This window comes from Varanus komodoensis, unplaced genomic scaffold, assembly GCF_004798865.1.
Source record: "Varanus komodoensis strain SLA01 unplaced genomic scaffold, ASM479886v1 scaffold1, whole genome shotgun sequence".
In the NCBI taxonomy this organism is placed as follows: domain Eukaryota; kingdom Metazoa; phylum Chordata; class Lepidosauria; order Squamata; family Varanidae; genus Varanus; species Varanus komodoensis.
This window is the reverse complement of record NW_025335268.1, coordinates 35,483,954-35,508,205: the sequence shown is the minus strand read 5'-3', so window position 1 is coordinate 35,508,205 and position 24,252 is coordinate 35,483,954. Positions and strand designations below refer to the sequence as shown.

General features: G+C 39.3%; 1 protein-coding gene across 17 annotated transcripts in view; it reads left to right on the top strand.

Annotated features, from left to right (window-relative positions):
- ARID1B (AT-rich interaction domain 1B) overlaps nt 1-23,156 on the top strand; it is a 496,963-nt gene extending 473,807 nt beyond the window's left edge. For 12 of the 17 annotated variants that reach the window (XM_044422260.1, XM_044422313.1, XM_044422196.1 and 9 more), the window contains 8 exons: nt 1,248-1,386; nt 2,568-2,740; nt 8,624-8,774; nt 9,469-9,585; nt 11,967-12,063; nt 14,358-15,147; nt 17,103-17,233; nt 20,056-23,156. In XM_044422260.1, coding sequence (XP_044278195.1) covers nt 1,248-1,386; nt 2,568-2,740; nt 8,624-8,774; nt 9,469-9,585; nt 11,967-12,063; nt 14,358-15,147; nt 17,103-17,233; nt 20,056-21,783 — 3,326 coding nt within the window. In that variant the 3' untranslated portion in view covers nt 21,784-23,156. The remainder of the gene's footprint in view (nt 1-1,247; nt 1,387-2,567; nt 2,741-8,623; nt 8,775-9,468; nt 9,586-11,966; nt 12,064-14,357; nt 15,148-17,102; nt 17,234-20,055) is intronic. The other 5 variants (XM_044422242.1, XM_044422234.1, XM_044422224.1 and 2 more) reach the window with 2 other exon arrangements.
- The last annotated feature ends 1,096 nt before the right edge of the window (nt 23,157-24,252 follow it).

The following is a 24,252-nucleotide window of genomic DNA, read 5'->3' as shown; positions in this document are numbered from 1 at the left end:
GCCATGGATGCCCAGTAGTAGCATGTATAGGGAAAAAAATATAGTACTACCTTACAGTAAGGGACAGATATACATGCAACAGGGGGGATCAGTTAAAGACAAGGGAATCATCTGTCAAATATTGCTTATGACATCACTAGATCAATTCATATAAACCCCAACAGACAAATTTCTATGGGATTATTTTAAGAAATGTCTCAACTTCATTTCTGTTATTGTTGGCCTGCTAGTTGAGTGCTCCTTTGCAAATCCAGACTGCCATCAGATACAGTAAGAATAAGCAGGCACAAGGCTGGTTTGGCATTACAACTGGACACCGTGGAGATCTTTAAAAAAAACTAAAACCTGTGAACATCCACACATATCCCAAACAATGCTTCACTTGTAATTTTAGCATATCACCTTTTCAGCACTGGATCACACATCCACTCTGGCTTGTCTGTGGCTTTGTTTGTTTTCCTAAGAGCAATTAGAATAAGAAATACAGCTATTTCTTAATACCAAGGGTTATCACCTTTACTGCCAACTACTGATAAGCACTTTATCAGCCTAAAATAAAAGACTGAAATGTAATACTTGTTGGAACACATCCCAGCCCTTAGAATTGCATCTTCTGTTTCATGGTTGAGGTTCACAGAAAATCGTATTGTCTCTTTCTCTTCTATACCTCATTTTGCATCTGTTCATAGTTAGTAGTTTCAAAAACAACAACCAGCAGATAGAAACATAGTCTACAAATTCACAGTTGGGTATCTTGTGTTCCCTTCTCTTTTATTTCAGTCATATTTATATGAATAGACACTCTGGAAGAGATCATTATTTTGCCCTGAAAACAGTGTATATTAATGTTTCCTGTTCCAGACACATTCAATAAGCCACTAGCCTCAGAAGAACCAGATTTCTTACAGTTTAAACATTTTTGTGAAGAATTCTAAGTGAACGATTGAGAGTATCAGACATAAGGAATGTGTCAGTAGATGGGTAGATACCAGCTAGCTACTTGTTTCGACAACCACCCTGAGAGATACAGGAAAGACAGGAATTTATTAACATAAAACGTATCTCAAGCACAAAAACTATTCAAAGACGACAAGATGAGATGAACTTGTGAGAGCAAGTTCATGATGAGATGCTTTCTCTTTCCCTCCATCGTCCTCCCACCTCTTAAAGGCATATTTCTCCCACAAATGACAATATATACCTAATGTTTTTTTCTCCCACCCCACCCCCTTTTTTAAATCTGACAGCTAACTCGGGTTCCCTTCAAGGTCCACAGACCCCTCAGTCCACTGGCAGCAACTCCATGACAGAAGTGCCAGGTGATCTCAAGCCTCCAACACCAGCATCTACACCTCATGGACAGATGACACCTATGCAGGGCAGCAGGTACAACAAAGTATATTTTCCTCCCCTGTCTCAGTCTTTCTGACCTACTTGTCTGTGCATTTGCTGCCTCAAATCTAGAAGCCTTCCCTTTCTTTCAAGGATGTTGCATTTGCCTTTGAATCAAAATGCACTATATTGCTTTTGGAAAAATATTGTTGGTATCTGGAATACGAGTATCATGTATTTCTTGCTGCCAGCCACGTTTTTGGTTACAGCTGGCAGTTACCCCACCCGTGCTTGCCATCACATTATGATCCTGGCTCCATTTTCCAGCCATGAATGGAGGCACTTTCACAGAAACTGCAGACACTGTGTTTACTGTGAGGAAGTGGTATATATTGCTCATCTCATGTCCTGTGCATGGATTTCTGTGAGCAGCTGGTTGGCCACTGTGTATTCAGAATACTGGAATGGCACAGCTATTCTTGGCTTGAGAGTTGCATCCACTGTTCAGTCTTTGGCTTGAGAGTTGCATCCACTGCTCAAGTAAAACTGCAAAGGATTCACCAGGATTTGTGTTGAGACTAGTTTGTTTTGGCTCACAAGTGGATTTTGGAGGTTGAGTCTTCTGCACTTATGTGTCCCACTCAAAACACTTATACATGTGGTGGGTTCTTTTGAAAATAAAATTGGAGAGAGTTTCAGAATAGTAAATTGGCAAGTAAGTCTGGAGAAGTTGTTATATTTCTATACTAGTTAGCAATTGATGTTTTCAAGTAGTCACACATTGCATTTTTATTGGACACTGTACTCCTTGTTATAATTTATTAAGAAGTTTTGAAGCCAATAATTTGCTGGATATCCATGTAACTGAACAGCAGTCTAGTGTGGTGTAATAGCCAAAGTGCTGGGAACCAAGGCTCAATTCCCTGCTCAGTTCTGAAGCTCACTTGTTGTTCCTTGGGCAGGTAACATTCAATTCTGAGATTGTTCACCCCATTAAAAGAAAGATGTTTGGGACACCAAACACATATTTTAGTCTCACAATAAATATTGTCTCCAATTTGACACATGTTCCATATATCCTGCACAAATATTTTCCTTTGCTGCCATGGTAAAGCTGGTGATTTTCAGAGCACTTTAATATAATGACCTGAATGGGCCACCATCTAATCTAATAGCACAATGCATATAATTGTGTTGCCATAATATTAATTCCTTCTTTTCCTCCATCTCTTTAGAAATAGTTCCGTTAGTGTGCATGATCCCTTTTCAGATGTCAGTGATTCCGCATTCCCAAAGCGCAACTCCATGACCCCAAATGCACCTTATCAGCAGACTATGAATATGCCAGATATGATGGGGAGAATGTCGTATGAACCGAACAAGGATCCTTTTGGTGGGATGAGAAAAGGTATCTACCAAGTGCTATAACCTAGTTAGTTTATTCAAGTATGTGCATATGGGCATGAATTTGGAGTAATTCTTTGCATCACAGAGATGTTAAAAACAGTTTATATTCTCATTTCTGACATTCAGAAACAGGGACGTTATTTTTTGGAGGCAAATAATTTTTATACCACAGATAATTATTGTCACCAAAGCTTAAGAACTCATGTTGAAGTTATTCAAGGAACAGTAACATATTTTGATAGTAGATATCTGATAACTTTTTATACCTCATAAGAACTATGGAAAGATTATCAGCTTAGGCCAAATAGTTGCTTTCATTTAAGCAAAGGGATTTGGCAACTCCTGCTAATTAAAGACATAGATACTCCTGAGAAATAATGACATGTGCTATGCAACACAAGATGAGGAGGGCATGCTCCTGCTGTCCTTAAAAAGCATCCCTGTTCACTAGTGCCCACATCACTGTAAGTAATCTTGTTGCCAATATATTAAGACATTTAGTGCCTTAGGCCACAATTGTATCAATGATTTAACAGAAAAGGTAAAGGAGTATGTAGAGAGTTAGGGTTAAGAGCTGTAGGACTTCCATGAAATCATTTCAAAAATACAAGATTGTACAGGTCACAGGAAAGTTCACTGAAGCAAACAATATTTACTCCAAAGGAACTTATTTATTCATTTTAGTCCTCTCTTGCTTCAAATCTTTTTTCTGTCCTAGAGCAATCTTGGAAACAGGCTTTATTATAATGTAAGTAAAGTTTCAAAGTCTTGAGAAACTTAATTAGAACAACAAATTCAGTGTTCCATATCCTAGCATCTACAAATGTGGGCAAGCCTCTCAATTTGTGTAAAGTGTGTAGAGAATGAACTCAGTAAATTAGGTCATATGTCCCTGATTTCTAATGGGATACAAAGTCTTGCAGAAGTCATACATTATTTTTTCAAGCTTTTTATTTACAATTCTCTTCAAGCTTTTAGTCACCTTTGAGTACACTCTTTTCCAACAACCCAAGAGAAGACACTACACATGGACATCACCAGACGGTCAACACAGAAATCAGATTGACTATGTGCTCTCCAGCCAAAGATGGAGAAGCTCTATACAGTCAGTAAAAACTAGACCAGGAGCTGACTGTGACTCAGATCATGACCTTCCTGTTGCAAAATTTAGGCTTAAATTGAAGAAAGTAGGGAAAAGCACTAGGTCACTCAGGTATGACCTAAATGATATCCCTGATGAATATACAGTAGAGGTAACAAATAGATTTAAGGAATTAGATCTGATAGACAGAGTGCCTGAAGAACTATGGATGGAGGTTTGCAACATTGTACAAGAGGTAGCAACTAAAACCATCCCAAGGAAAAAGAAATGCAAGAAAGCAAAATGGCTGTCTGAGAAAGCTTTACAAATAGCTGAGGAAAGAAGGGAAGCGAAAGGCAAGGAAAAAAGAGAAAGATACACCCAATTGAATGCTAGAAGAATAGCTAGAAAAATATAAGAATGCCTTCTTAAATGAACAGTGCAAAGAAATAGAAGAAAACAATAGAATTGAGGACCAGAGATCTCTTCAAGAAAATTGGAGATATGAAGGGAACGTTTCATGCAAAGATGGGCATGATAAAGGACCAAAATGGCAGGGACCTAACAGAGGCAGAAGAGATTAAGAAGAGGTGGCAAGATTACACAGAAGAACTATATAAGAAAGAGCTTAATGTCTTTCCATGATGGGGTTGTTACTGACCTCGACTTAACGTCCCTGATAACATCCCTGATAACCATGAGAGGGTGGTCTCTGACCTCAAGCCAGACATCCTAGAATGTGAAGTCAAATGGGCCTTAGGAAGTCTGAGCAACAACAAAGCTAGTGGAGGCGACAGTATTCCAGCTGAGCTATTCAAAATCCTAAAAGACGATGCAGTAAAAGTGCTACACTCAATATGCCAGCAAATTTGGAAAACTCAACAGTGGCCACAGGATTGGAAAAGGTCAGTTTACATTCCATTCCAAAGAAGGACAATGCCAAAGAATGTTCAAATTACTGTACCATTGCACTCATTTCACATGCTAGCAAAGTTATGCTCAAAATCCTACAAGCTAGGCTTCAGCAGGATGTGACCGAGAACTACCAGAAGTACTGGCAGGATTTCGAAGAGGGAGAGTAACTAGAGATCAAATTGTCAACATACACTGGATCATGGAGAAAGCTAGGGAGTTCCAGAAAAACATTACTTCTGCTTCATTGACTATGCTAAAGCCTTTGATTGTGTGGATCACAACAAATTGTGGCAAGTTCTTAAAGAGATGGGAGTACCAGACCATCTTATTTGTCTCTTGAGAAACCTATATGTGGGTCAAGAAGCAACAGTGAGAACTGAACATGGAACCACTGATTGGTTCAAAATTGAGAAAGGAGTTCGGGAAGGCTGTATACTATTGCCCTGTCTATTTAACTTATATGCAGAGAACATCATGAGAAAGGCGGGACTAGATGAATCACCAGTTGGAATTAAGATTGCTGGGAGAAATATCAACAACCTCAGTTATGCTGATGGTACCACTCTAATGGCAGAAAGTGAAGAGGAACTAAAGAGCCTCTTGATGTGGATGAAGGAGGAGAGCGCAAAAGTTGGTTTGAAACTCAACATTAAGAAAACTAAGATCATGGCATCTGGTCCTATCACTTCCTGGCAAATAGATGGGGAAGAAATGGAGGTAGTGACAGATTTTATTTTCCTGGGCTCCAAAATCACCGCAGACAGGGACTGCAGCCAAGAAATTAAAAGACTCTTGCTCCTGGGGAGGAAAGCTATGGCAAATCTAGACAGCATACTAAAAAGCAGAGACATCACCCTGCCAACAGAAGTGCATATAATCAGGGCTACGGTTTTCCCAGTTGCAATGTATGGCTGTGAAAGTTGGACCATTAGGAAGACTGAGCACTGAAGAATTGAGGCGTTTGAATTGTGGTGCTGGAGGAGACTCCTGCGAGTCCCTTGGACTGCAAGGAGATCAAACCAGTCAGTCCTAGAGGAGATCAACCCTGACTGCTCTTTAGAAGGCCAGATACTGAAGATGAAACTCAAATGCTTTGGCCACCTAATTAGAAGAAAGGACTCCCTGGAGAAGAGCCTGATGCTGAGAACAATTGACAGCAAAAGAAGGGGACGGCAGAGAATGAGGCGGCTAGATGGAGTCACTGAAGCAGTTGGTGTGAGCTTAAGTGGACTCTGGGGGATGGTGGAAGACAGGAAGTCCTGCAGGAATGTTGTCCATGGGGTCACGATGGGTCAGACACGACTTTGCGACTAACAACAATAACATGTCTGTATTGTGTGATACAGTAATATCCATAAGTGGTTAAGCATATAATGCTACAATCATATTTGCATCATTTAAAAAAACAATTCCAATTACAATAATAGCACAGAGCAATTCCAGGAGCAGTAAGATGGAGCGGCATGATTAATTGCAATGAATTATAAGCCATAGGAAGCTTGAGCAAACAAGTCCTGTTTTAGAAGGTGTTCAAAACATGTCTCATTTTCTGCCTCCTGAGCTGCATGGCAGAAGGTTTTCCAGAGAGCAGGCACCGCTACCAAGAAGCCCACCATCATATTACATGGCAACTTTCTGATGGTTTCAAAATGACCTGCTAAGCCTCCTCTGACAGTCTTAAAGATGAATGGCATTTATATATATAAGCAAAGGCATCCCACTGGATATCTCTTTGCCAAGTTGTTTCAGCCTTCATATAACGAGAATGCAAAATGCACAGTGCAGTAGGCAGCCAGTGCAGTTCTTGTAGCACAGGTGTTATGTGAGCTGGGTATGGTCCCACCCATGTAGGAACGGCTGCAATCGGTGCACCAACCTGAGTTGTTAATGGGTGCTCTGGGCCACTACAGTCATCTGGGCCTCCAGTAACACAGAAGGATCCAAGGGCCCCAACCCATAAGGTCTCAGCCATGTCAAGATTCAGCTTCAGTTTTATTAGCCTCATCAAAGCCTCTCAAGTCAAATGTCAAAGAGAAATAAAGCTGGGTGTCATCAGCATACTGGTGACACTCTATCTCAAATCTGATAATGACTGCTGTCAGTGGCTCCATATAGATATTAAATTACACTGGATACAAGATAGTGCCATGCAAGACCCAAAGTTCACCTGTTACTGGGCTGAATCACAGTCACTGAATGCTATTCTCTAGAATCAACTCTACAGGTACAAATCAAACCACTCTAGAATTCCTAACTAAGAGGCAACCCAGGAAGATACTGTGGTCAACGGCATCAAAAAAATTTGAGAGATCCAGAAAATACAACAGGGTCTTACTCCCAGTTTCATATAATCTCATACTTTACTTGCAAAAAATTCTCAGAATGGGTTCCAAATACAATTTTTAAAATGATAAATAATATATAAATAAGTAAACCAATGCCTTAGACCCAGTAAAGCAAGACTTTAGACCCAGGTGGTCTGGTTAGAATGTTGAACTAGGAACCCAGGACACCCAAGTTCTAGTACTCACTCAGCCATGACGCTGACTGGGTGACTTTTGGAAGTCATTCACTTTCAGCCTAACCTACCTCACAGAACTGTTGTGAGGATAAAATGGAGCTATGTAAGCTGCCTTGGGTTCCTCACAAGAAGAAAGGTGGGCTATAAATGCAGTTTCATAGTGGTAGCAGCAGCAGTAATACAATAGAAATCAAAAGTAGCCATCTCCACCACGGTGCAATCCATGTTGTTATAATACATATATCAGTCCAACAAAAGGATTAGTTGTAAAAATGCATGTTTTTGAAAACTTCAGACCTCTTCTTCAAACAAGAAATTATAAAAGGCAGATGGAGAATGGATGAACGGGGAGAAAGAAAAAAGGGGTGACTAGATTATGATGTCGCCTTGTCTGCGTGTCCAAACTAGTCTCAAGGCACACTGTACAAGGAAGAATCTGCAGATCAGCAGATCATGATAGTTACAGGAAGGTTTTGCTTCCCTTACTTATCCTGGGAAGGAGGATGGGGAAATGTTGGACCCTTCATGTTGGGACTATGAAGCTCAGCTGTTCAGAATGTTTTCCATTTCTGTAGAAGTGTATTGGCTTCATTTGCTGGTGGTTCATGGAAAGGACTAACTCAGTCTTTATATTAATAAAACAGGAGATACTTTTCGATACACATTTTAAATACAATTAAAAGACCAGCATTAAGTGAAAAATAAACAGGAACTGCCATAAAGAAGGTTTGAATCCAGTAACATTGATGACATTCTCACAACTTGTAGTTTCAGTTCCACTCCTGATTGAAGCAACTCCTTAGCAATTATCACGTTAACTGGTCATTCTGCTTGGCAGGTTTATGTGTCAGGACAGTGATCAAATGCTGGCATTTTATATGTCTTGAGAATGCATCTTAAGAAATGCCCCTTAAGATCTGCAGGAGAGGCCCTGCTCCGGGAACCCTCCCTGAAGGAGGTAAAAAGGATATCTACTCGGAGTAGGGCCTTCTCTGCGGAGGTGCCCAGATTGCAAAATAAGTTTGCCAGAGAGGTTTGCCTGGCGCCGAGCCTATATTCTTTCAAGTGCCAGGTCAAAACCTTTTTATTCAATCGTTATTTTAAAAATTAATATTTTAATGGTTTTAACAGTTGCTTTTGATTTATTTATTTTTATTGGTTATATATTGTTTTATTATATTGCAATTGACTGTCTTAGTGTATTCTGATTTTAATATTGTAAGCCATCCTGAGATGTCTCACATATAGGACAGCATATAAAAGTTTTAAATAAATAAATAATATGTCTTGAACATGCAAACTAAAATCTGTATGCTGTGCATTTGCGTTTTGTTTTATGCTTTTGCTTTGTTTCAATCTTTTTGTAGTGCCTGGAAACAGTGAACCCTTCATGACCCCTGGGCAACTGCCTAACAGCGGAATGCAGGATCTGTACAACCAAACTCCCTCTGGAGCCATGTCCAACATGGGTATAGGCCAACGCCAGCAGTTTCCTTATGGAGGTGGTTATGACAGGAGGTGAGTGGTTTCATCTTCCTCAGAAGGCACGAGACTCAGTGAACACAAGTCTTCCCCTTTCTTCCTTCTAACTAACCCCCCTCCCCACCATGCCACCTGAAGTGTTCTAGAAAGAGCAGATCAAATCTAATTTTGCAGGAGTTATTGTGGGACATGATTAAAGAAGAAACTTTAAAGAAAGGAAGAAAGCTGTCCTTCAGTGGGGTGTATTTGACGTCTTTTTTTTTCCAGGATTTGTAATTATTACTAAGTTGAAGTTTCTCTTTTCATGAACATTGTAGCCCCTTAGAAACTCTGCCCCCCCCCTTTTGTGATTCTTTTGCATTTTTTTCTGAAAGATTGTAAAACTGTCTGCAAGGAAAAGGGTGTCAGAAGTTATGTCGCCTTTGCATCGGTAGCTTGTAAACCCTCTTACCCCAATCAGGACATGCATGGTTGACCAGTTTGGTGAAAAATGGATGTGTGTGCGTACAAGTACTTGATTACATGTCCCATTAAAGTAATTTTGTTTTATGTTAATTTTTGTTTGTGTGTTTTTTAATTTCCGTTAATTGACCAGAAGGCCATGGCTATTGGGTGGTATAAAAATGAAATAAATAAATAATAGCATCCATCCACATGTGGCTCTCATAGACTGGGAGAATTTGGAGAATTAAGTGCTTTTTATAGCATGAGGTTTCTTTGTTGTTTTTAGGTCGGATCATGGGCTGGGTCCTGAAGGCAGTATGGGAGCACCTGGGCAAAGCAACATGGTGCCTTCAAACAGTGACCCAAGCATGTACTCTCCTAACCGTTACCCTGGGCAGCAAAGGTGACCTACCCTTTAACTATTTTAAAGATAATATCAGATAATTTTACATCTTGAGGTTTACTGCACAGAAGGTGCAACTCTTGTTGTTGTGCATCCTGTTTTCATTTCATTGGGATTTCTACAGGTCTCTGGCATGAGCAGTTTTGATAATGGTAGTGCCTGCACAACAGCGGTACTTGGTGGAGTACTTTTGGAATTGACAGGATCCTAATTTTTACTTTTTACTTGTTTCTTTTTTGAATCATAACACCAGTTTCATTGTCAGCTTGTAGAGTGTGGAATGGGTCTTTAATTATATTATTATACTTCCATAGAATGTTATAGTAATTTGAAGCTATCATTTTACTTCCATAGCAGTGCAGTGTGTAGTTCTCAACCTTTTACATTTAATTTAAGTAAGTTTAGCTTTGAAACATCCATACTTTTCTTCAGGTGACCTTTTGTAGACAAATGAATAGAACTATTGAAAAGGATTCCATGAAATGCAGTGTAATGTTTTTCCTGGAATCTTATAGCAAATAATGTTATATATACTGCAATGCAGTAATAATGTCACCTGCACTTACAAAGGACAGTATAAACCATTTCTGCTCTCAAGGGCCAAAAGCACACCCTAACTCTTTCTTTAGAACTCATTCTCAGACTCTTTCAGTTTTTAGGTTTCATTATTGTATGCCACTATGGTTCTATAAGAGGCCTTGTAGAGATACAGAACCACCTTGTGTCTGTCTGTATATTGGACCTATAACTTTTGTGCCACAGTAAAATATTTTGTCCCTCCATAGTGTTGAGCATCTTGTGTGTACAAGGGGTAACAGTGCCAATTAGCTGCATTTCAATCCCAAATTGTAACACAACAAAATGTGCAAAAGTCAGCAGGGGATGAATACTTCTGCAAAGCACTGTATCTCTCTAGTTATTAACAATTATATACTAGGCTCTTAGATTCATGATAGTATCGAGTATGTCTGTGTAAGAGGCTCCATGGCAAATGAAACACCTTAAAGATGGATGGTAGTCTATTATACCATTCTTCCGTTAATAAATGCCTAAGCTCTTCTACCAACTGAAAATATTGAAATATACAGATGTAAAAGTAAACAGAATAACAAAAGCAGTTTTTACAAATATAGACCATCAGACCAATATACAGCCTACAACCAGCTGAGGTGATGTACTGGAATCTCTGCTATCAGATGGCCATGGAATTGCAAGCTGTTCTGGAGAAGGCCTTCCACAGGCTAGCCATCACACAGAAAAAGGCACTTTCTGGCTGTCACTCCTGTAACTGCAGAAGGGTGGAGGACTTGGCAAAGACCTTCTAATAATAACCTTAGTGTTTGGGTAGGCTTGTGGAGGAAAATAAGCCTTATTCAGTTTATGATGCTATTATTTACAGCCAGTCCTAAATCTTAATTTCCTGAATAAAAGGATCATTAATCTGCGACTGGATGATTTGGATATGTTACATTATCACAGCAGATTCCAAAGTTATATCCAGTTGGAGTCTACCATTGATATTAGGTACATTGCTCTAGGCTACTACCCAGTTAAATAGTTAGATTCAAATTACACCTAAAGTGCTTCCATTTGCTGTATACTACATAATTAGTACACTCAAAACTATTTACAGCACTGTGCGTATGTGTGTATAGTTGCCCCAGAATTGTCACTATTGCTTTAAATTTCTTTATTACGTGCATCCCATTGCAATAATATTTTGTTAAGACCACTGTGTTGTCTAAATGTAGTATTAGAATGCCTTCTGAATAAAACATTTCTTCTTTTTAAATAAATAATTGAGAAAGTGTATCATTCTGGCAATACAAGCAAAGCCTTTATTTTACCAGTATAGTGTGAATCAAGCACAGAAAAAAATTCAGCCATTCAGCTGGATTTTTTCTAACCTACTGTAGATTGGTCACATAATTTTGACCACTGGTTTCAGTTCATTTAGACTTTGACAAGATACCCATCATTCTGAGCAGGAAGATAAGAGTGGTCCCAGAGTGATATTTCCACCCTCATAGGAATTAGAAGGAAAGCAGGAAACTAGTGAATCATGCATACATCCTTCTTCCAATCATGTGACCAGGAGCCTTCAACCACTGCCTCTGTGGCTTTATATTTGATCTATGCCGGCCTGTATTAAAGGTCAAAATAGATTCCAAGGTGCAGTTGTGATCACTGATCTATGCTGATATAGTGGCATTGAACAAAACAAGAACTACATTAGAGCATAACTGCCAGAATTAATACTATTTCCACAAGAACATAAAATAAATAAGAAGGGAGGATTTGTGCAGAACTTCAAGAGGGATTTTTTTAAATAGCTTCTATTGACTTGGAAAATCATAATTATTAATGTTCTTCATTTGTAGGCATGAACCATATGGACAGCAATATCCAGCACAAGCACCTCCTTCAGGACAGCCACCCTATGGAGGACACCAACCTGGAATGTTTTCACAACAACAGGTAAATTTATATGGTTATAATACCTCCCTTTTCAGCATTAATTCAAGAAATCCATGCATTTGGACATTGAGAAATAGCAAACAACATTAGAATAAACAGAATCAAGGGTAAGGTCCATTGGAAGACAGCAAGGGTGTTGCCACATGTGTGAATTAATGCATTTGGATCTTTTTGTATGGAAAATTTCATAGATGTTGATTCAGTGAACAGTGCAGGGCAATGCATATTATTTACTAACTTGCTGTGAGTGCATAAACAAATTACAGGATACATTTCCAATGAATGCAGTTAACTTAGGGAGGAGTCTGTATCCATACAAGGGCAGTGGGGGTGCTTGATTGAAATATATGTTTCAAGCAGCTAGCTCTGGAGGGCAAAAATACAAGAGGAGACACACAAAGCCTCAGAGCAACCAGATCTAAGGAGAAAGAAAACTGCCAAGTGAATTACAGAGGTTGCTTCTGTCAATGCCACTCTCCAGAAGGTATTACAGAGCAATTATAGCTGAAGTAGCCATCAGCTTACAATAGTCAAGTTCCTATTTCGTTAATTTATATCTTATTTCCCAATGAAACTCTCCAGTTTCAGATAGTTAAAAACAAGTGGGATTTTCCACAAATTATTGCAACCAGCCATGTCCTCTTTCGTCATTGCATTCCTCTTCCTCATTCATTAACCATTCCCTCACAATGAGCACCACAGACACAGACTGTAAGGATTCTGTGTCCACTGTGCATACCCAGTCCTCGTTAAGGGTGTTTCTCCATTTTGGGAATTTCTTTTTTCTTAAATATTTTTGTACTTCCACAAATCTCAGTCCTGCTAATGCTTCCCTCCTGTATCCTGATGATTCCATTTTGGCTGTGGAAGGTGATCACTTAGTGAATGAGTTTGCTGGTAATATGTGTTACCTTTATATAGCATTCATTCTAAAAATATGATTAAACCAAATCTTTAAAGCAGGGATGGGGAACCTCCAGCCCATCCATCTCCCCTACAAATTTGAGTTGCCACAGAGAGCAATTCCAGCAATAAAGGCTTTAAAACTCAATATTCACTATTTTCATACATTGGACTGTCTAGATCCTGAACCCCTTCACTACTCCGAGAATGTCAAATGTGGGGGGAACCTCAAAAGGGTCTCCTCTGAAGATCTAAGAGCATATGAGACAAGCTGTTCTCTCGGATTTTAGTTCAGTTCAGTGCTTGTTTGATATAGGTTGTATCCTAGATGAACAGATGCTTTCATTCATCTTACACATTCATATGGATATGATTTCATATATTTAAAAGTATTCTAAAATATGTCACAGATTTACAGAGTGACATTTCCATGTTTCTGCATGTTAAAAAAATAAAAATGACTTAGCGAGTAATCCTATAGCCACTAGATACTGTTTAGAGAGCCATAAAATAAACCAGAGTCCTAACTCCAAACCCGGAAAAGTGCTTTGTTTGTCAGAGCCGGTATCCTGAGTTTTGTTGCACCCTCCCTCTGTCCTCGTAGCTGGCAGTTCTTTGTGTAATGGCTGCAGCTCTGAGGTCAATCTTGTGACCTTGAAGCCAGAGCAGGGGGAGGCAGGGAGGCACAAGGCACCACCACCCTATGAGGAACCCTGATGCTACCAGCTTCTCTCCTCATGAACTGGTATAAAACATCCAAAATCAGCCACAATATCAGTGTAAATGTTTTGGAGGGTGAGAGGAGAACTGAGGCAATCCTTACTTCCATGCTCCTTCTGCCTTCTATTGAATGCCTGTAGTCATCCAAGATTGGTGGGTGACAAGCATTCACACTGGATGCTGTCCTTAACTAGTGAAGAACAGATTTTTTAGAAATGTCAAAAATAACCAATGAATTTTATTCAAGCTTCTTCTCTTCACAACTGCCAAACATTTAATCCTTGGATTAAGAACGATCATGAGAAATATTAGCCTAAGGCTAATTTTCTTTTAAATGTAAAGTTATAAGCACATCAAAACAAACCTCCTAAAATGAAAGGACCGCCTCAGCAATAATCATAAGCATTTCTAGTTTGCCATTTAAGTCATAATTCTTTCTGTGTATTGTACACTAAATCTGGAAAATGACATTTCTGTCAATTCATGTAGATTTATTGGAATAATTAAAAAATCACCATGTGTCTATCAAACGCTAATAAAAGTACAATATTATAATTACACCAAAATCTGTACAATGTGTGAACTTAAATTTGTCATACAAGTGCACAGACATACGAAAAGTAATATTTTCATTGTATTTTAAACTTATTCATATGGGTATTCCTTTGCAGAACTACAAACGCCATATGGATGGTATGTACGGTCCTCCAGCAAAACGCCCCGATGGAGATATGTTTAATATGCAGTATGGCAACCAACAACAGGATATGTTTAACCAATACAGCAATGCGTACTCTGGACCAGACAGGAGGCCCATGCAAGGACAATATCCATATCCATATAACAGAGAAAGGATGCAGGGGCCAGGACAAATGCAGCAACATGGAATACCTCCTCAGATGATTGGTGGCCCTATGCAGTCTTCAGCTTCAAGTGAAGGTCCCCAACAGAACATGTGGTCCTCTAGAAATGATATGTCTTACCCATATCAGAACAGGCAAGTTCCTGGAGGTCCTGCACAGGCCCCTCCTTATCCAGGGATGAACCGTACTGAGGATATGATGGTACCTGACCAGAGGATAAACCATGAAAGTCAGTGGCCTTCTCATGTCAACCAGCGTCAGCCTTCTTACATGTCAACCTCTGCCTCCATGCAGCCTATCACTCGACCTCCTCAGTCATCCTACCAGACACCACCAGCGATGCCAAACCACATCTCTCGGGCTCCAAGCCCTGCATCTTTCCCCCGTTCCCATGAAAATCGGATGTCTCCAAGCAAATCACCTTTCCTGCCCTCTATGAAGATGCCGAAAGTTATGCCGGCTGTTCCAGTCTCCCAGGTCACAGGTCCTCCATCACAGCCACCACCAATTAGGAGGGAAATAACCTTTCCTCCAGGCTCTGTAGAAGCATCTCAACCAGTCTTGAAACCAAGACGAAAAATTACCTCAAAAGATATTGGTAAGGATCGTACAGTTGTCCTATATGAAAAGGAATCTGCCTTTAATTGTGTAAAGGCTACATATATATAAATTTGCTTTGTGAAATTAAAATTGCCGCCATGCCCAAAGTTGTTTCTTAGAAGCTGTGACCATATTTGCCCCATCAGGTGATCTGATACCTGCATATGTAAGTGACTACTTCCTATCACTGTATCTTTTATTGTCGCAAAGTAGGAGTTCCCATGTTAGACATTGTCTTCCAAGTGCTTCTGATGTTTTGCTCCTCCAGAAAGCAAGCAAGAATTTTGTGATTTCATTGCAGGAAGAGGACTGGAGTATACCTTTTATTATTGTAAACTTAAATTAAATCATAATACTATTGGTAAGAACTGATGGTTGCATCTCTGCTAATGTTAATCTCAGATCAAAGGGATGAATCTTGTAGGCTGTTTCCTAGGTACAGTATTATAAGTATCAGACTGTTTTGTACAGCAAAAAAAAAAAAAAAAGATAGCTTTCTTTCTACTATAGAATATGGAGAATTGTTAGTTCAATGGGAAGAGGAAGCAAAGGAAGCAAATAAATTTATGTAATATCAATGGGGCTCTTTTTAGCAACATGGCACAGCTGTTATTTGGAAAGAAGTAAAAATGTATTCATGGAATATTGAAATGGTAAATATTGGAAGTTCTGATCAGCCCATTTCTTTCTGAAGGGAGAAGTATGGTGGTCTTACTGAATGTACATATGCTTTCACACACTCCCACACCTTTGACTAGAATTTTCTTACTGTCTCAAATAGCATCTAGTTGTGTTTTGTAAAAGTACACAAATATTTCTGAGCATCATTCAGAACAACCTGAGTATTCTGCAACTGGTATTTCATTTTCCATTTGCTGTTCCTTCTGGCCATTTCGCACTCCCTTTTCTCCATGAAGAAAGTGAAGGTAGCATTAGAGAATTTATTTCCATTGATGGAAAGAGTACCAGGTATTAATGATGTATTCATCTTCGCTTATTTCCAAAAGTACCCCTTCAGCATTCATTGTGAGGGCTGAGAAGTAAAATACATGGCTAGGCAGAAAAAGGGAATATTTATACAGTATTCAAAACATTTGAGCCAGATCCAAGCACTGCAAAATTAAAACTGATTTCCTCAACTCCTACCAGTTCCTCAGAGCATGCAAAAATGGTTTATATCTGCAGCATGAAGAAAGATAGAATGTACCACTCTTGTGCACATTCTTGATTTTGAGAGAGAACACAGCTCATTGCATTATTAATCAGCATCTACTGGGCCCTCCGCTCCTAATGCTAGAGAGAGGATGAGCTCTTCATTTTGCATAACAGATGGCGATGATTCACAACATGATGCTCCCATTCTGTACAACCTATCTTTAAAATAGCATATTTCCTCTAAAGATGGGTAGTTTTAACCTGCTGAAATGCAGTGCTCAATTGGAAGGATTTGTTCTGACTGAAGATAAAAATGGCATTCCTCAAGACAATGGCAACTTTTTTCATGGTAACATCCAAAAATAACCCCATAATACACAAAAGTAGTATGTCAGTTCTAGTAACCCAGAATATACATGAAGTTTCTGTTAATGGCTTCCAAAAAGCCAGCATTTGGAGGGCAACATTAAATCAAGAATTCAAATCCTGGCCACTTGGCTAGTTTATCCAGATTCCTGTTTCACATGTAATTGAAGGCTATGGCTAACTGTGCCTTCCTGCTCATTTCTCTGGTCACATGAAGGAAGTGGCTACCTGAAGGTTGTACAAATTGCAGCTTATTACAATCAGGAATTGATTGTATAAATGAGGCTATTGAGGAAATTAAGACAATTCATGCCATAAACTAGTATACAAGCATCCATTCTTATCATTGAGCCAAATTTTATAGCCACTTGAGATTTGTACTCAATTGCTAGACAGCATTCATACTGAATTCTTTATCTTGTTACTTTCTAGTGACTCCGGAGGCTTGGCGAGTGATGATGTCGCTTAAATCAGGCCTTCTTGCTGAAAGTACTTGGGCATTAGACACTATTAATATCCTTCTGTATGATGACAGTACTGTTGCTACTTTCAATCTCTCTCAGGTAGGTTGGGTATTTTTCAGGACAGGCATTTTTTTCAAACCTCATGATGCTAAATGTCCTTCAAGGGGCACCACAAGGGCTTATTTTTTAAAAAATTAAATCAGTAAGTGTCTGATTCCCTGATTTAAGAAGGGAATGCGCTCCCCAGAGAGGTCTGCCTGGCACCATCATTATATGTTTTTCGGCACCAGGTTAAGACCTTTTTATTTAATCAATATTTTAATGTTTTAATATCAAATTTTATTGTTGTATTTTATTAATTGCAGCCAGAGTGGGTCGTCAATTTATTTATGCTGTTAGCCGTCCAGAGACGTCAGTAATTGGACGGCATACAAATTTTATAAATAAATAAATAAGTGTGATCTGAGTTCTCTTATCATGGCTGGGATTCTAAGACAAGGGAACACAGTTTCAGTCACAACAAGAATTTCTGAGCATCTCCTTTCAAATCCCCACCAAAAGATATTCTGAAGAATCAGGTGAACACTATACCTGATTTCATGGAATGGGGTAGGTGCAGTGAGATATGGATATCAAAAAGGACAGTTCGCACAATTTACTCATGCAACTGTGACCAAACCAGAATTTTTCCTGATTCAGTATTTAGGGTGAATACAGCTTTCACAAACAGAAGCAGCAACTGAAGAAATACATTCAGTGCATCAGCCAAGTGTAAAATATTTTATTTGTTTATCACTGGCCTGAAAACCATTTTGGTCACCATCTTCTTCCTTAGTGGAAGTATATCTAGACAACCATAGGATTTTCCAGATTCCTAGCTACAAGGTCAGAAAATTGCTTTGACTTTGTTGATGGAGACCTGCACTCAAATACCACCCCAACAGGAATGGAAAGAACCATGCTGACTCCTCCATAAGAGGTTGTAAAGAACCTCAGAGAAGGGTTTTGTGGGGCAGGAAGGGACGAAGACCATGCCGACCAAGAAAGGATGCCTTATGTGGGAGTGTCAGCCTCCTTCCCTCTCTCTCCCCCTGTGCCAAATCAGTTGTCATGCTTTTGCAAAGCAAGAAAGAAGGCAGAGGCGATCTTCACCTCCATGTTCTTCCCACCCTACATAAGATGCCCATAATCCTCTAAGTTTTGTAGGCTTTCCATAGCATTCTGCCTGGAGTGCATTGAAAAGCATTAAATAAATATTTGTGTTTGATGTCATATATCTCATCGTCTGCAGTCACCATATAAAAAGATTTCACCTCCAGTAACAGGTCTCTCCCTGTTAATTTTGCAAAATTAATTTTGCATTTGCAGTAAAGGTGAATTTAGTTTTGTTGAAAAGCTGACAGGCTGTCACTTCAGAGGACTATCTTCTTTGATTCAGAAGATATGTACGCCACTGGGAATAAGAAGCAGTATGAACATCCCTCTGTGTTCTGCCAATGTTGCTAGACTCCTTGCTTGCAGGGTGAAGATTGTAATTGCTTTTGAGGCCAACTGTTCTCCTGGCTTGCTTCTGTTTTCACAATCAGTGCTATGCATTAATCCATGTGTACAGGACAGCATGGAATATGAAACAGTGAACAGAACATTGAGAAGGATGGGGAAGTCCAGGCTTGTAAAGAGCCCCTTGCCTGATTACCTGCAATGTATAATAATCATTCCCAAGTGACCAGGCAGAAAATCATTGGTAAATTAGAAGAGAGTTGCTTTGATTGCTTTTTTTCAGACTGTGCAAGTCCTACAAATAACGGTGTAGGTATGTATGGATAGAAGGAGTACTGCCAATGTTTATAGGCTAGAATCATAGAATAGTAGAGCTGGAAGGGACCAGAGGGCCATTGGGTCCATCCCCCTATTCAGTGTAGGACTCCAGGTTAAACCATCTCTCTCAGATGCCTGTCCAGTAGCTTCTGTATACCTATTTGCAAGTCCAATACTTGTAATTATCTCTCAACCTATTAGTCTTCCCAAGGTTTCTGTATGTATACATTAGAATAAGGGCATATTGTAATCTGCACAGAAACCTTGAAGATGATGTTGTAAGAAACCTACTTTAAATTTGTATTTTTGGGAAAGAATTTGCATTTTTAACCATTTCAGGAAGATAGAATCTGATGAGTATTTTTTAAAAAGGGAAGAGAGCCTAAGGAAAAACTTACAGTTGTCAGAACTTCAGTGCCCTCAACCGGTTACACTATCATCAAACATAACTTCTTTTGCACACCTGCTTTTCAACAGCAGAGGGCAGTTGTGGAGAAAAATCCACCACTTCCAAATCCTTGCCAGCAAATGGAAACCAGTGTGAAAGGAATGTTTTTCTCCTCTTCATTTCAGTTTGTTTAACTATTTTCATTGCCTTGCCATTTATACAAATGAAAGGCAGAATTAATGGTCTCTGAGTGGTTTACACGAACCCAGTTTGGGGCCATGCCATGCTAGCAGTGGTGGCTCTGGATTTTGTGAATTCTAAGCCATCCCAGGCCCAGAACTTCGTGTTTTGGCCTCTTTCACTGGTGAGAACACTGTGAACTCATCTAAAGTTTTCTACAGGCCTATCAAGGAAGACATGCCACTTTGCTGGAAGAACTGATTTTCACCAACAGGGGGATGCTATTCCATAATTCTAACCCCTGTAAACCACTCCAGCAAAAGGTTAAGATTGCTTGCCCAATACACACTGAAATGATTAGGTAGATAGGAAGAAGATTAGATAGAAAGAAGAGATTTTCTGAACATTTTGGACCCCAGAAGGCAGCCTAAAACTCATTTTACATATTTAAAAATAAAAAGTATATCTCTTACCACTGGTATCATGGTCTGAAATGTTCTTCTAAACATGTTATTTTCCCCCTTTGTTTCCTCAGTTATCTGGTTTTCTTGAGCTTTTGGTGGAATATTTTAGAAAATGTCTGATTGATATTTTTGGGATCCTTATGGAATATGAAGTGGGACATCCGGGACCAAAATTACAAGATCATAATTCAGTTCAGAAAATGGATAGCCAATCTGCAACACAGGATGCCAGGAAAGAGGAAGAAAACAATGATGAATGTATTCATTATTTTGATGAATTTGAGGATGAGGAAGAAGATGAAAATGAGAACATTGAAGGAGGAGAAGAGAAGATCAGTGTTCTTGCTCCCCCTGGTGCCATTGCTGATCCAAGTGAGCGGCCAAAACAAGCCAGTAAGTTTGACAAGCTGCCAATTAAAATTGTAAAGAAAAATAATCTATTTGTTGTTGACCGATCTGACAGGCTGGGACGTGTTCAGGAATTCAATAGTGGACTTCTCCACTGGCAGCTTGGTGGGGGTGATACAACTGAACACATCCAGACCCACTTTGAGAGCAAGATGGAGATACCTCCTCGCAGGAGGCCACCCCCTCCATCAAACTCTTCAAGCAAAAAGAAGAATGTGGAAGGGAAAGGAGAATCTGAGGAACAGCAAGACAAAAGCATATCAGCCACTATTGATGATGTTTTGTCAGCTCGTCCAGGAGCACTGTCTGAAGACTCAGATGTTAGTTCTCAGACAGATAGCAGTAAATTTCCATTTGGAATTCATCAAGCTAAAAGTCATCGCAATATCAAGCTGCTAGAAGATGAGCCACGGAGTCGAGATGAGACTCCTCTATGCACCATAACTCACTGGCAGGACTCTTTGGCCAAGCGTTGCATCTGTGTGTCAAATATTGTCCGCAGCTTGTCTTTTGTGCCTGGCAACGATGCTGAAATGTCTAAACATCCAGGTTTGGTGCTAATCTTGGGAAAGTTGATCCTTCTCCATCATGAGCACCCAGAAAGAAAGCGTGCACCGCAGACATATGAAAAAGAAGAGGAGGCGGACAAAGGGATGGCCTGCAGCAAGGATGAGTGGTGGTGGGACTGCCTTGAAGTCTTGAGGGATAATACATTGGTCACATTAGCCAACATTTCTGGGCAGCTAGACTTATCTGCTTACACAGAAAGCATCTGTTTGCCAATCTTGGATGGCTTACTGCACTGGATGGTGTGCCCATCTGCTGAGGCACAGGATCCTTTTCCAACCGTGGGGCCCAACTCAGTCCTTTCACCTCAGAGACTTGTACTGGAAACCCTGTGTAAACTCAGTATCCAAGACAATAATGTGGACCTTATTTTGGCCACTCCTCCATTCAGTCGTCAGGAAAAACTCTATGCTACTTTAGTTAGGTACGTTGGGGACCGCAAAAATCCAGTATGCCGAGAAATGTCCATGGCACTCTTATCAAACCTTGCACAGGGGGACACATTAGCAGCAAGGGCAATAGCTGTGCAGAAGGGAAGCATTGGAAACTTGATAAGCTTCCTTGAGGATGGGGTCACTATGGCCCAGTACCAGCAGAGCCAGCATAACCTCATGCACATGCAACCTCCACCTCTGGAGCCACCTAGTGTAGACATGATGTGCAGGGCAGCCAAGGCTTTGCTGGCCATGGCTCGGGTGGAGGAGAACCGATCAGAGTTCCTTTTACATGAGGGACGTTTGCTGGATATCTCAATATCTGCTGTCCTGAACTCTCTGGTTGCGTCGGTCATCTGTGATGTACTTTTTCAGATTGGGCAGTTATGACATAAGTGAGAAGCCAAGCATGTGTGAGTGGAGATTAGAGGGTCACATATAACTGGCTGTTTTCTGTACCTGTTTATCCAGTGTAGGAAGAAGGAAAAAAAAAGAATCTTTGCTCCTCTGCCCCATTCACTATTTACCAATTGGGAATTTTAAAACATTGAACAGTTATGAAATTAATATTTGCTGTCTATGTGTATAAGTACATCTTTTTATTTTATTTTTTTTAACCAAAGTTTCTGTCTAGTACATTCAAAGGTCACACTTCTTTTCAATAGATATCCTTTTTAATGTTTCTTTCCATGTCTGTATCACATATTTTTTTGGGAGGGAAAGCAAACTAGAGATATTGGGTGTTAAAATATTGCAAAACATGATTTGATGTTGGGGGGAAGGCTCACCACTCTGAAGTGCAAAAGTGGAAAAAATATTCTGAGTTACTGTGTATTTCTCAAGAACGAAGGAAAACCACCCTTTATGCCGTTGCCCAAAGCGCTCTGTGCAATAGAAGAATGTTAGTGATGTAGGTGTAGCGGATCAAGAAAAGGGGGTTGGTCCATAGTCTGCATATGAAATTAACTTGGTTTCTCCACAGGAGAATGGGTACATTAGGCTAGGAGCAAAACAAATTCTTTAGGAAAGTTAAGACACAAATCTGAAGACGATCAACATAAATTGCTTCCTCACCAGAACTGTCACATCAGTATGTATTGTTTGACCTTCCACAATGACAGTTCTTCACAATTCCTTTTAATCATTTTTTAATATTTTTTATTGCCTAAGGGCAGTGATGTATATAGAAGTTGTACATTAAACATACCCTCATCTTTTTTAAAAAAAAAAACAAAACAAAATAAAATAAATACAAGGATTTCTTTTTCATGATGTGGTAACTACAAAGTGATGGTAGACTTAATTTTATTATTATTATTATAATTATTATAATAATTATTATTATTTTGTTTGGGCCATGTCTCCAAAAGCAGTAACAACAAAATAAAATCACCACCACGAGGGTAATGTACAAGTTTCTGTATGTATAAAGTCATGCTCTATTTCGGGAGAGCAATCGCTCACAACTTGCTTTATAAATCAAGATGTGGAAATGGTTACATATGGATTGATTTAAGAAAATGGTTACCAGTCTACAGGAAAAAAAAACTACATATACAGGAAAAAAGGAAGAAACACAACTTCAAAGATTTTTCAGTAAGAAGAATCCACATTTGTATTTCAAAATAATGTAGTTTAAAAAAAGACAAAAAAACTTGATGTAAATTCCTCCTTTTCCTCTGGCTTAATGAATATCATTTATTCAGTATAAAATCTTTATATGTTCCACATGTTAAGAATAAATGTACATTAAATCTTGTTAAGCACTGTGATGGGTGTTCTTGAATACTGTTCTCATTTCACTATAAAATCAAACCAATTCAATTAATAGCAGTGAAGGTTAGTCTCTTCCTCCTCCTCATGGTTGCTCTTGGATTATTTTAATGTAGTCAAATGATACAACAACCTCAGAGATAGTAGTAGCTTTTTTCTTCTTACAAAAAGAAGATGAAGAAAAGATGATCATTTCCAACCAAAGTTGCTGAATTCAGGGATAGGGATAAGTTTTTGAATAAATAGCCTATGTAAAAATAAACCTGGTAGTACTATTTAGAAAGCTTATACTTTGATGAGTACAACTTAGCTCTGAGTTGTATTTGGTACCTATTACAAATATCCAGAGACTTGATCCAATTATTTCTCTTGGCCACAGGAGCTCTGATGCTCAGAGTTCATGCATTCACAAAGGTTGCCACATTCATCGAAACCATGGAAGCCAGTTCAGAAGTGTGTTTCTTTTCTTATGCAAATCTCATCCTCTCATGGAAATGAATGGGGTAACCCATGCACACAAGAGCTCCATTTCTATATCGGAATACATGCAATGCTCTGGATTGCGGGGGTGGTTATTTCTATGAAAATTACTGCAGCTCTAATGCACTTTTTAACCCAATGGTTGCTGAAATTTTGATCCAGTTCATATGTTACCGCAGCAGTGCTGCTGAAGGCATCCCCATATTCCTCTGGAAACATGTGGATAAAGAAAATAGAGGTCACAGCCAGTGACATGATTCCTTCAGATACCAGTATTATCCTCCTACAAGTAACATTCCTTTGGGCATGACACAACACATTATTTCTGGCTAATGGGTTCCTTCTTTCCACTTTGCCAGAGCAAAGTGACAGGAAAGAAGCTCTTAAACTAATGTGGCAAAATAGGAATTGATACTTGGAATTTTCATTGAAGCAGTTGGGTCTAATAGAACAGAGCTTACAGTGTCATTTCTCAAGCCTTAGTCTGTTTTGTAAAGAAACACCCTGATTTCTTCCTCTTTTCATTTGATGTTACTGTATCTTTAATATCATTCAAGCGCAAATTCTTACTGTTTCCTCTTAGATGTTGACGGCTAGGAGCAGTTC